The sequence below is a fragment of the Pantherophis guttatus genome, chromosome 8 (assembly GCF_059756535.1).
Source record: "Pantherophis guttatus breed Tessera chromosome 8, ASM5975653v1, whole genome shotgun sequence".
Taxonomy (NCBI): domain Eukaryota; kingdom Metazoa; phylum Chordata; class Lepidosauria; order Squamata; family Colubridae; genus Pantherophis; species Pantherophis guttatus.
Genome location: NC_142070.1, coordinates 44468996 through 44482971, shown reverse-complemented (window position 1 = coordinate 44482971; position 13976 = coordinate 44468996). Strand labels below are relative to the sequence as shown.

At 36.2% G+C, this 13976-nt stretch overlaps 1 protein-coding gene across 2 annotated transcripts in view; it reads left to right on the top strand.

Annotated features, from left to right (window-relative positions):
* The window catches only part of SNX25 (sorting nexin 25), a 60066-nt gene that overhangs the window by 8297 nt on the left and 37793 nt on the right, over window positions 1-13976 (top strand). For both annotated transcript variants that reach the window (XM_034442903.3, XM_034442902.3), the window contains exons 3-5: window positions 1330-1546; window positions 8287-8459; window positions 11340-11526. In XM_034442903.3, the coding sequence (XP_034298794.1) occupies window positions 1330-1546; window positions 8287-8459; window positions 11340-11526 (577 nt within the window). The remainder of the gene's footprint in view (window positions 1-1329; window positions 1547-8286; window positions 8460-11339; window positions 11527-13976) is intronic.

The window sequence follows — 13976 nt, the reverse complement described above, 5'->3', positions numbered from 1 at the left end:
TTCAATGATCCCTGATCTTAAGGTTGTGAAAGAAAAAACAGATCATGTAAATACAGAAAAGAATAAATCAGATTATATGACCAATAGATTCCAGTGTCCTTATACAGATATAAGGAATCAAAAGGAAGTTTTAATTTAGAAAGGCAAATTTGATGTTAGAGGCATTACCTATCCTTGGTGGGATGAAACTCATGAGTAAAATGAAAGATTTTGAGGAAGCAATTTATTCAGAAAAAAACAGGACCAGCAACAACATACAGTAGATTTTTCTCTATAACAGGGGTGTCAAACTTGCGGCCTGCTGGCCGGATGCATCACACACTAACCACCTTCACCCCCGTTTTAGCGTAGGGGGGGAAAGTTGTGATACGTCACATGACAACAATGTGTTGCCGTGAGTTTGATACCCTTGCTCTATGAGAATAATCATTGCTGGTGTGTTACTATTTAAAAATGTTAAATATATTGATTTGTCATTGATCATTTAGAAGAGTTCATGAATATTTGATATTGTTCATTTATAACCTTCATGAATATTAAACCCCTAAAGAGGAAAAAGCCAAAAATAGGAATAGAAAAAGAGGAAATAGCAAAAAATAGGACTTTGCTATTGGTGGAGCCAGTCCTTATAAAACCAATTTTGAGGCATTCGGATATGATGGGAGGTAAGAGTAACCAGAGTAGAAGACCTTGGTTCCTAGGGAATTATAGAGATAAGGAATTACAATAGATGGAAAAGCATGGTTATACATTATTTGAATCAATTCAATAAATGGTTGTAAATTTGACAACCAAAATCAATTCATAGTGTAATAGATGAAGTAAAGATAGAATGTTACATGAAGTCAACTATTACAGAAACAGATATTGTCCAAGCCTTATGTTAAATATGTATGCAAAACTTGTATATACATGCAATGTAGACATTGGTTGCCAAATTGAGAAATAAACTTGTCAGACTGAAGGTAGGCACTGATCATTTTTGATAATTTTTTCCCAGGACAAAATTTGGTTTTGCTTATGATGCTGTACTTTCGACAGATCTACTTTGTTCCAACAGTTTTTTGTTGTTTTTTTAAAACATGGGATAAGTTCCTTGGACTTTCTGTTCAGATATCTGGCTGAACAAATCTACTTATGGGCTTTCTGTGTTGATCTCCAATATTTTTTTCTTGGATTGCATTTCTTGTGTTGTAAGATTGCCATTCTTATTAGGAAGAAAACGTAAACGTTAAAAAGGAAGTTTTCAGATGTAGTTCCTGCCTCACTTGGCAGAGGCAGGGAGGTATTAAATATGAATTCATCCTGATGTTTTTTTCTTTCTTGCAGTGTTTGACTACATCTACCGAGATTATATTTTATCTTGGTATGGAAACCTCAGCAGAGATGAAGGACAGCTGTATCATCTACTGTCTGAAGACTTCTGGGAAGCTGCCAAGCAGCTGCGGCACAGGCTCAGTCACATTGATGTAGTTAAAGTCATTTGCAATGATGTAGTGAAAGCTGTGCTCAACCATTTCTGTGATCTCAAAGCAGCCAATGCCAGGTAATAATGCATCCCATGAACACATATATGTATCTTTTCTATATTGTGCTTTTAGTTATGGTTACTTTTTTTCTGCTTATGTCTGAACTGAGATGACAAAAGCAACTTTGAGGTAGCACTTATGGAGGCATCAGTGGTGACATGTCTCCTTGGCAAGAGTGCTGCAAGCCAGGACCAAACTAGTGGGCATTTTGTCTCAGTATTGTGCTGCTGAGTTACAGCTGGTCTGCTCAAGCTCAGCATCGTCCCAGAGAGACATATTCTCCTTACAGTCTGCTGTAAATGCCTGCTCTTGAAGCTGCTTGGGATGATGTGCTGAAATGATCTTGTGTAAAATATCTAATTTTCTATTACCAGGATTCAAATCCTGGATTTCACTAAGGCCAGAGATGTGATTGGGCTTGTTTATAGAATTTTATAAATTTCAAGAACATATGACATCTCTGTGCTTAATTATTTTTCCAAAAATACTTCTTCTGCTTGATAACTCAGTTTTTTGCTTTTTATTAAAGCTAGGCAAATGAGCTGAACCAATATTAACTTTTGCCATTAATGCTCACATTTTTCAACCAATAATCATATTAACTAGGGTTATAAGATTTGAAGTCCAATACAACTATATGGCACAGGCTGAGGACGTATGCATTAAGGCAGTTTCAGGCATTGATTAAAGATATCGTTCCCAGAGTCATTTATATATGAACTTCTGCAGTGACATATTCTGTTGTAATTTTGTCCTTTTTGATTCTGCTGAGTAATGTGTTGGTTGGAGTAGTTGAAAGGATTACTACTACAAAAAGGTGCCTGATATTCTCTCTTTCCTATCCAGGGACTGTCTACTTTCTCATTAAAGCAGTTTATGGAAAAGTGAGTTTCCATGTGGTTCGCATCTTATGTGGCAAGAGACTGTGTAGTAAAAGATGCAATTATCCCAACCTGAGATGTATTTGTATGGATGTAGTAAGATGACTACATTCTACTAACTGACAGTTCTTATTTTATCTATATATTAAATTATACTTTTATACATATAAATGTATAAATTATACATTTAATATAATCATGTTCCTTTTGATTGCATCCTTGAACTTTCTTCCTTGTAGTTTTAAACCATTGATACTGGTTAAACCCTTTGGGAGTCATACAGGGTACTTCATTTTGGGTATGATACATAGAAATATTTTCCTATTATGAGTCCCCTGCATAATTTTTTTGTAGGCTAAACATACCCAGCTTTTTTAACTATTCCTCAAAATGTTTAGTTTTCCTTCATCATAGTAGCTGTCCTCTGAATTTGCTCCAATTTATTATTATCCTTTTGGAATTGTGGTACCTGAATTGGACACAGTCCTGCAGATGGAGTCCGATCAGGGCAGAATGGTGTGGAGCAATTACTTGGTCTGGACCCCGTCCATGCTCCTATTACTGTATCTCAAGATAACATTTGCATTTTTACCAGAATGACTTACTGAGCTTTGGGTCTGTGCTCAGAATCTAGACAAAAAAGCTTGGTATTCTCCTCCTTGTCACTCCATCCCCTCTCCCTCCTCCTCCTCCTCCTGATGTCTATTTAATATGGCTTAATAATTGAGTAGTTGTCATAAGTTAGTATGATTTAATAATAATTGGAATATGAAAATTAGGTTCAAGACTTTCAGTGATCTTGAAACTCAATGCATAGTTGTTTTCAATTTGTTGTATGTATATTTTGATGAAAAGTTTTCTAGGAAATGTACGAAGTAAAAAACAAATCAAACCAATTAATTGGATTAAAAAGCAGCATCACATACTGTACAAGAATATGGAGGGAAATTACCGGAGCAGAATACAAAATGATTTAGTCCTGAAGTAATAGCAAACTTGGCAGCAGGGTTTATTTTGCTTTAATCTATTTAGTAAGGTGGTTGAGGCAGAAAAGTAAGACTATTATGAAAGAAAGTGGTGTTAACTAATATGGTGATATATGCTTTTAGACATTTTGATAATCTTGCATTGAGTTTATCTGATTTAAAAAACCTGGCTAGCATTATCTTCTTTGCAACCATGATTCATTTGTTCTAAGTAAAAAAAAAAGGTTAATTGAGACTGTTCTAAAACTGCATCTTGTGTATTCTTCATGCATTGTAGAGATTGTTTATCTAGCCTTCTCTGCCTAAAAGGTGATACAAAGTAAATAGATTACTTTCTTCTGATGAAGTCAGCTTTCTTCCGTAATTGAAATATCAATTGTGGATTAAATTTTAACACTGACTTCTACTAAAAAGATGTGCATAATGCTGCTTTGTTTCCAGAAAGCTAAAATATAATTATGCCACAATCCATTCCCATTTTTTCTGGTATTGATGGTAATTAAAGGTATGAGTTTATTCTAGTTACATGTTCAGTACAACTTACATGATTTGAACATCCTTAGGTCTTCTGAGAAATCATATGCAAGTTGCTTAATTGCCATTGATATTCTTACAGCTTAAAAAAAAGTGCAGAGAATTCAAATCCACCTGAGAATTAGATTGAAAAGATGGTTGAAGTACTGTTTGTACTCTACTCTTTGCCTTCCTTTAATAGCTTTTCCAGTACACTCATTTTAATGTGTATAGCAGATGTGGGAAACGTGAGACATTTTTATATGTAAATAGCAATCTTATGGCCTATCAAAACATTCTAAATATAGGTAGGAAATTGGTCTTCTTCCCCAGGCTACATTTCTTACCAAACTTAAAAACTGAGCATCTGTTTTACTGCACATTCTTAACAATTGTTATCCTAAGTTAAATCTACCCATAAATGCCTAATCAAGCATTTTCTAATTTTGCAATTTTTAAAACTTAGGGTATCAGAGATATGCAGATAAGGCAATGAAGTTGTGTGTCCTAATAGAAAAGCCAAGAAAAATCATACATTTATTGCTGTGGAAATTATCAGTTTCAAATCATGCCTGTTAGGATCACACGTGATCTACCACAGTAAAGAAGTATCAGGATAACTTGACACATCTTGGTTTAAGAATGGAATTAAACAGATAAAAGGCTAAAATAAAGCAAACTCTCATTCCCTTGAAAAAACACTTTCTGTTTTCATGGATCAATTATTAATATACAGTCATGTGAAAAAGAAGTAGTACACCATCTTTGAGTTCTATAGTAACAAATCAATGTAATTTGATTTGTTTTTTTCTGTATTACAAGTATACATCTTGCTTCCCAGAGACACTCAGTATTTGTTTTTTGAAAATAACTCATAGTGAAGATGAGTCAGAGTTGTGAAATACTTTACTGCTTTGTCTTTCCATACTTACCACTGTAGAAAATTTTCAGTTGCTTTTTAACACAAGCCAATGCAATATATTTTTGTATAATTGTCATTTGTAAGCAGATTTACATTGGAAATAGTTTACTGGTTGGTGGTCTGGATCAGTGGTGGGTTCCAAACCGGTGTTACCACCGGTTCTCTTCGCATACACGCTTTGCTCGCTCACGCACCGTACTTGCGCTCTGCGCAAGCGCGTTAGGTTTCTGGCCAGCTGAGGTGTGGCAATCCATTCTGCCGCACCTATCAGCTGGGCTAAAAAACAAAAAATAAAGGTAAGAATAAAGCACGGGCAGGAGGGCCCAGCTCCCAGTCAAAGAGAACCGGTTTGGTGACGTCACATCATTACCACTACTGGCTCAGCCGAACCGGGAGTAACCCACCACTGGTCTGGATGTTTGCTAAATAGATCTCACAATGATATTATAGGTAATTCTGCAGATTGATGGCTTTTTATAAAAAAAACCCTGAAATTAAATCCATCTATTATGTCCATAAAAATAGAAATGTTACTTAATAAATTTTATATTAAAATGTAATAAAATGTACTTGAAACTACTGAAAAAAATAAATTGTAGCTTTCTCATAAGAAATGTATGTTATTTCTGTTTTTGAGAAAAGAAATAAAATAATATGCAGTTCCTTCTTCAATTAGAATATTTATTGTCATTTTATCAAATAATCAGAAATTTAGTAAATTCCTGAAAGCATGCTTAAAATCTAAAGGAAGAACTTAAATAATCTGGGCACTTCTTGAAAATACCATACTGCAATCACTCTGGGATATTCAGTCTTGAAAGAATCACTGTCCCTAAAACCTCCTCTCAACTCACAATCGCCTGCAAGCAAGAACTGGTAGGATCATAAAATAGACAAAATAATAGAAAATGAAGAAGCCTGGGGTTTCAGAATACAAACACACCTGCCACAATACACCCCATACTTAACAATTTCAGTAAGAAAGACAAAAAAGTCTGGATAGTGGATGTGGCAGAATAAAAGAGAAAGAACTGGAGAAAATAATAAAAATATTAAGACCTCCAAGTATAAGTAGAATAACTCTGGCAAAAGAAAGCAAAGAGCATGAATAGTAATAGACAGCTTGAGTATAATCCCAAAACATCTGGATCTCTACTTGTATTAATAGCTTGTTTACTTACATCCTGGAATGATATTTTTAACATGATCAAACAAAATCTATCTATCCCAGGTCCTTGGGAAGGACAAAAATGACAAATCCAATCTAAACATCTGACTCATTATGCAAACAACAACAACAACAACAACAACAACAACAACAACATGAAACTGTGGAAAATATATGTTGGTACTTCCAAGATTGATGGAATGTTACTTTCTCAGGATTTGCAGATTACTAAGTATATAAAAGCCAGACATAACACAGTGGAAAATTATATACAATAGTATATAAATCAAAATTTAAATGAGATAATGTAATTTGTTGCTGACTATGTGAAACTAGGGACTCAGTGGCTCATTGGCTAAGATGCTGAGCTTGTCAATCAAAAGGTCGGCAGTTCAGCAGTTTGAATCCCTAGTGCCGCGTAACAGGGTGAGGTCCCGTTACTTGCCCCAGCTTCTGCCAATCTAGCAGTTTGAAAGCACATAAAAAATGCAAGTAGAAAAATAGGGACCACCTTTGGTGGGAAGGTAACAGCATTCCGTGCCCCTTTGGCATTTAGTCATGCCGGCCACATGACCACGGAGACTTCTTTGGACAGTGCTGGCTCTTCAACTTTAAAACAGAATGAGCATCGCCCCCTAAAGTCGGGAATGGCTAGCACATATGTGCAAGGGGAACCTTTACCTTTATCTTTTTATGTGAAACTATCTTCTACAGAAATTGATGCTCTAACTTGTGAGCTGTTTTTCTGTTTAATCTGATTTTTCCCCCATCAAAGTAAAATAGTTTGTCTGCCCTACTCGACTATGCTTCATTTTGGTTTTAAATTAGTGCCTTCTTATTATATTTTACTTTTAATCACAGCAAAAGTGAGTTTTTAAAAGATTGAACTGTTCAACTTAAATCAATTCTTTATATATTCTTACTGTTTAAATGATTTGCAAATCCTTTCTAAACTTTTTCAGTGTACCTGTTGAATATCTCAATACTTTGATCTTTTTTTGTGTGATAGGGAAGATTTGATGTAAACATTGTTATTTCTCTTGTAAAAAATAGAATTAAACCCACTGACAATTTTATGTTCATTTTATTTGAAAATAATTTGGATGTTTACTGGTTCTGTAGGTGGATCTTCTCTGTGATTCTTCTCTGATTATACTTGGGATTTGGGAGATATAATTAGTGAATGTGAAAACATCTCTTAAACCTTATCCAAGAGGTTGGAAGGCAGCATAGTCCATTTCTATTGGTGATGCCACTCTTAACCTCCTATCCTTTTCTTTCTTTTATCTCTGTGATAGTGGAGAATGCTGGTTATGTGAGAAATTCATAGAGAAATTGCCCTCCCTTTTCCTTTCCTTTCTTGCCTTTGACCATATTTAAGGGATGACAAAGCATAGGATTTTGTTGTAACAGTTGTTGGTCCAACAAAGTCATAGACAAGAAAAATATTCCTGTATTTTTTCTTCATTTGCGTACATCTCTTTTGGAAATGTATTTGGAAGGTGAGCAGATACTATATATCTGTAATTTGCTAGCCATTGAATGCCTGAAAGTAAAACAAAACAAATATTTCTAAAGGTACTGTAATGCTTACCAGCCACAGACAGTAAGATAAAATTATTTACAGGACTGTGGTACTTGCGTAACTAATAGACATTAAAAAAAAACAACAGTGTATCATAATCAAGCCAGGTTTTGAATGTAGCAATGTTTTAAGTTACTGAATAATTTAAAATAGAGGTTTAATGTCTAACTATAATTAAATGCACATAAGCAAAAGCTTTGAATAAATTTAATAAATATCACTGACATTACTGAATTGCACTAAATTAATATACTGTAGTACAAAGAAATTGGAAACTTCATCTTTTCTTTTGGATTAAAAACAATATAATGATACCTCTGAAGTTATGTTAATTGTTCTTTTTAAAATAAGCTATTTCTTTTTTTAAAAAGCCACATTTTAAAATTGGCTTTTTAAAATAAAGAATAGCCTAACCTTAGGCCAGATTTGGATTTTATAAGAAATAGTCATTATTCTGAAACAACACAAGATTTTGTGTTTTCCTGGTTTGGGCTAGAACTAGTTTATAAATCTCTTCCTTAGAATAATAAGCAAAAGGCAAAGTATTGTAGTGGAGAAATGAACAATTATTCCATATGCCATTGTGAAATGTATTAGTACACAATTCAACAAAAGGGATGCTTTTCACATGTTTTTCTCTGGCTTGGTAGTTCTAAATAATGATGATTGAAGTCTGATTGCAGTGTTATTATCTCATTACAGATTGGAAGAACAACCACGGCCATTTTTACTGCACCCTTGTTTGAGGAACTCTGAAGAAGAGGCAAGATTCCTGCAAGCATGCTCTCAGACTCTCGTCTATTGTCTTCTGCCCTCAAAGGATGCTCAGTCTTTAAGCTTGCATATAGTCCTAGCAGAGATACTTGCAGCAAAAGGTGAGAGATAAATATCAGTGGAAACGAGCTTATTTGATAGTTTCAATCCAAATTGCTATTTATTTAACTTGTTTAAATTAGTGTACAAATTCAGCAATTATGTAAAATACTGGATGATATTAATTGGTGGCCTAGCCAATTTGAAATTCGTTCTTAGCCATTTTTTCTTCTAAAGCTTTAATTGACTGATCAACTGATTTAAAGCTTATAGCGCCAGTTTTCCAATGTTGTAGAACGATGTTTACAACAATAGATTAGCAATATTATAGTAAATTGATTTTCAAATCACAATATGTGATCATAAAACAACAGGGGTTGTTCCTCTGTCCTGGTCCTATTAGACCTTTCAGCGGCTTTTGATACCATCGACCATGATATCATGCTGTGCCGGTTGGAGGAGTTAGGAGTGGGGGGCACCATGTTGCGGTGGTTCTCCTCCTTCCTCTCTGACCGTACGCAGTCTGTGTTGGCAGGGGGGCAGAGGTCGACTTCGAGGCATCTTGTTTGTGGGGTGCCGCAAGGGTCGGTCCTCTCGCCCCTCCTATTCAACATTTATGTGAAGCCGCTGGGTGAGATCATCCGTGGTTTTGGGGTGAAGTTCCATCAGTACGCTGATGATACTTAGCTGTACATCTCTACCCCAATGATGCCCTTGACGTGATGTCCCGGTGCCTGGAGGCCATGCGGATCTGGATGGGGAGAAACAGGCTCAGACTCAACCCCTCCAAGACCGAGTGGCTGTGGTTTCCGGCATCCCATTATAGCTAGCTGGTTCCATCGCTGACTATTGGAAGTGAGATTTTGGCCCCCTCAGAAAGGGCTCGCAACTTGGGTGTCCTCCTGGATGTGCGGCTGTCTCTAGAACAGTGGTTCTCAACCTTCCTAATGCCGCGACCCATTAATACAGTTCCTCATGTTGTGGTAACCCCCAACCAGGGGTGGGTTCTAATTTTTTTTACTATCGGTTCTGTGGGTGTGGCTTATTTTGTGGGCGTGGCTTGGAGGTCATGTGACTGGGTGGGCGTGGCTAGCTAGTCATGTGACCGGGTGGCCATGGCTATGTGTATAGGGACTACTCAGAGGGCTGAAAAAAGTCATTTCTGACAGATCCTCGCACTTTTGACTGGTCCTCACACTTATGACCATCCTCACATTTATGCCCCTGCAGCATTCTTAACAACCATGTCACTCATTTCACAACTTCTCTTCACCATGGTAACAAGATAGGGCAAAAACGTAAAATGTGAGGACAGTTGTAAGTTCGAGGATTGGTCATCCTCATCTCTAATCTTAATCAAATTCAATTTTTCCCTTCTATTCTATATTATACCCCTTCCCATTGTCATCTATTTTTATATCCATCCTCACATTGGTTAATTATGTAATTATGTAATACAGTTGTTTAATACAAATTCAACATTTTAATATAAATCAATTAGTTATATAACTATCTTTTTTGTATATTAATCAATATGAACATGAATATTCCAAATATTTCCATGCAATCCAATTTCTTACAAATCAATTAATTATATTTACCAATAATAATAAACCAAATAATTTCCCCCGTATATTCCTCCAAACCACAACTTAACCATTTCTGCTTTCAACACAATATACAATTAATAGTATCTTAATTATTACAACTCTCTAGTTAAATAGAGCTTTTTTTCTTTTGTGTTTTAAAATCTTGAACCTCCTCTTTTGCCCTAAATTTCCCATTATTTGCAGTTTTGCACCTACCTTTTTTGGTGAGGAAAAAGAAAAAGAAATCTCTCTCTGCCTCATTTTGTCACGTTGCACCAAAGACCCTGCTTTACTTTCAGTTTCGTATTTTCAGCATAGCTAGGGGGAAAAAAATCTGCTCCTCTCTTTGCAGCTAGCAACAGAGCCTTCTGCAAAACAGCTGAGAGCAAATCAGCTGAGAGTCCAGAGGCTGATCAAATCAACTTATGGTAATTAACCTATGCTGAAGCTGAAAGGGGCTGTTTTTTTCTATTTTTGCAGGCACCGGTCTTCTCATTTGTTTTCTTTTAACACTGATCAGCTGTAGGGCGGCCCTTTGAAGCCCCTCGGCAAGAATTTAAACGGTTTGTTTCCCTCTAGCCATCAGCTGGGGCTCAGGAGGCAGCAATAGATTGGGAGTGGGCGGGGTAAGGTGTTGCTTACCATCTTTAGAGCGTTCCATGGCTTAGGACCTGGGTACTTACGAGATCGCCTTCTGCTACCAATAGCCTCCCACCGGCCAGTACGCTCCCACAGAGAGGGACTCCTCAGGGTGTCGTCGGTCAAACTATGTCAACTGGCGACCCCCAGGGGGAGAGCCTTCTCTGTGGGGGGACAGGAATGAATTGCCCCCAGAGATACGGATGATCCCTGACCTACGCACCTTTTGCCGTGCCCTCAAGACGTTATTGTTCCAACAAGCTGAGCTGGCCTAAACATTAATTTTAATGGGTTGTTTTAGTTTTTTTTAATGATATCGGGGCCAAATTATTTAATATGTTTTTTAAATTGCTTTTAATTTTATATATGTGTTTGTTTTATTTCTTGGCTGTGCACCGCCCTGAGTCCTTCGGGAGAAGGGCGGTATAAAAATTAGATTAAATAAATAAATAAATAAATAAATAAATAATTTTTAAAAGTGTTGTGAACTCTATTTTTTCTGTTTCAATAAAGGCCATTAAGGCTGCAGTCCAGTTCTCACTTCTAGGAACAATCATCATGGAATACTACTGGCAGTTTCTGAGTATTGAGTAGAATTGACTTGTATGTTTTAAGAAATAAACTTTCTATATTGAAATACATTTCTTATTAAAAATGTTGGATTGATTCTACCTAACGCATATTTACCTCTTGTTTTGTTTTTGTTAATTTTAGTACTGAAACCAATGGTAGAACTATTGAGTGATCCAAACTACATCAACCACATGTTGCTTGTCCAGATGGAATACAGAGAACAGCTGATTGAGCATCACAAGAGAGCTTATACATATGCTCCTTCTTACGAAGAGTTTATCAAGCTTATTAACTGTAACTCAGATATTGAGTTTCTCAAACGATTAAGGTATCTTAATGTTTGCTCCCAGGAAACATAATAAAAAAAACCCACTTCTGTTTCTTTAACAGAGGTGGATTAAATGTATCCAAGTCAAATATTTCAGTATTTATGGCCCTGATGTTATCATAGCCAGGCCTGGATAGCTTGCCTATATATGGTTTGCAATCATCTCTGCATCCAAGAATTTGAAACAACTTATTCTGCTTTCCTGACCACAGAACAGCAAGCCCCAAGAATTTTTATCTTGCTGAACATTCCTATTGCTCTTTTGAGCTACAGAAGATAATGTTGTAGTTTCTGCTATAACTAAAGAGAATGTGGGGTTTACTTGAACACCAAAAATCTTCTATATCTAAGATCAGGTCCCTTTCAAATTTCAATTGTAATTTTCAGGACTTCAACATTTATTTCATATAGTGTATTAAAGTTGCCATTTAAACAATTTTCATTTAATTAATAAACTGAACAGTATGTCTTTGATCAGGCAGTTCAGCTGCTCTTTGAATACAATTTGTTTTCAATATAAAGAGTTATCTTGGGAGAACTTAATGGTGAAAGCACTCTTGGTTTTATTCATCCTTGAAATGAGAATGATCATTGATCATTCGGCTTGGAACTGCTGGTGTATGTAACTTGGCAACATCTGGACTGTTGCAGGTTTACCATCTTTCCTTCATTTCTCTCTTTTCCAGTGATAAACTTGCCAGAATACTTTTTTGAAGCACATGGCAGTTGTGGGAAAGAGCAATATAACCTTGGCAGTTCTCATCTCTGAAGATAAACTCCAGAACAGATTTTATTTTTATCTAAAATTGTACACATGCACATTAGCCAGCTGTTTCATATAAACTAACACTAGCTGTGGTTACATTGTTTAACAACATGAAAACTGGCATTATGCACTGTTTCTATTGATATTTAAAATATACTGATAAATGTTTGTAGGGCTTTGATAGATTTCTAAATTATGCCAGAATTCTGGTTATGGGATTTAATTTTGTTGTATACTGGCAGTTTTCATTATCTATCTTATTTCAGCTGTTCTATTTTTCCCAACCAGACTCCTGAATTTGACAGAATTTCTAAACTATTCTCAAGGTTCTAGAACCCCACCCACTTTCTGAGTCCTCTGTCTATACTGTATATATACTGTATCAGGTTATGTTTTACAGTTTATTCTATAAAAAAATCAGACTTTGATCATTAACAGGTGATATCTTAATAGTCTTTTTTTCTGAGCAAACTAACTCAGAAGAAACCAAGGCAGATGTTGAGCTGTCAATCCAGATGTATAATGTAGGGTGGGTTCACCTGTTTATGCCCCCTAGAATAAAATTTTCAAACGTATTAGCAATGTTCTGATAATTTTTTTAAAAAAAAATGATTACAATTATTTGTACTCAACTTATGACCATAATGGAGCCTGAAATTTATAAGACATTATGGTCATAAGTAGAAGCATCCATATGACAGGATCTGATTTTATGACTTTTTTGCAGCATTCATTAAGCAAATCCATGTATTATTTTAGCACTTTTGCCAGAAACTGGCTGAAAAAATTGGGTACCAGCAAAAAATATATATTATAAATTGTGGATATGTGATCTTGAAACACTGCAACCAGGCATAAAGGTGAAGTGATTGCCAAGCATACAAAATGCAGTCTTGTGACTGCAGGATGTATGTGTGTGCAGCTTTTGGAAGTCCAGAACCAGGATGTAAGTAGTTTTTGAGTCTGCCTTTGTCTTTGAATTATCACTAAGAGACTGGTCATTAAGCAAGGACTACTTGTGTTTCAGATTATTCTAAGTGATACCAAACCCTCCTACATAGACAGAGTTTGCATTTATATTAATAGTCTTACGTTTATCAACTTCACATGCAGTGGATAAAATTTGAGTCCAGATATCCCCTGCAGAACATCCAGCGTCTATTAAATTGAGGTGTTATAATGTTTCTGAGAAGATGGGGAGCAGGCTGATGGAAGAGCTGGCAGTAGTGTTGGAAAGATTGGATGTAGATTTAACAGATTAACAGAGTTGGAAGGGATCTTATAGGTAATCTAGTCCAACCCCCCCCCCGCCACTCAAGCAGGAGACCCTATACCATTTCTGACAAATGACAGTCCAGTCTTTTCTTGAAAGTCTCAAGTGATGAAGGTCCCACAACTTCTGAAGGCAAGCTGTTCCATTGGTTGATTGTTCTCCCTTTCAGAAAGTTCCTCCTCATTTCTAGGTTGAATCTCTTCTTGGTCAGTTTCTATCCATTATTCCTTCTCTGGCCTTCAGGTGCTTTGGAAAACAGCTTGACCCCCTCCTCTCTGTGGCAGCCCCTCAAATATTGGAACACTGCTATCATGTTTCCCCTGGTCCTTCTCATCACTAGACTAGCCATCCCCAGTTCATGTAACCGTTCTTCATGTTTTAGTCTCCAGTCCCCTAATCATCCTGGTTACT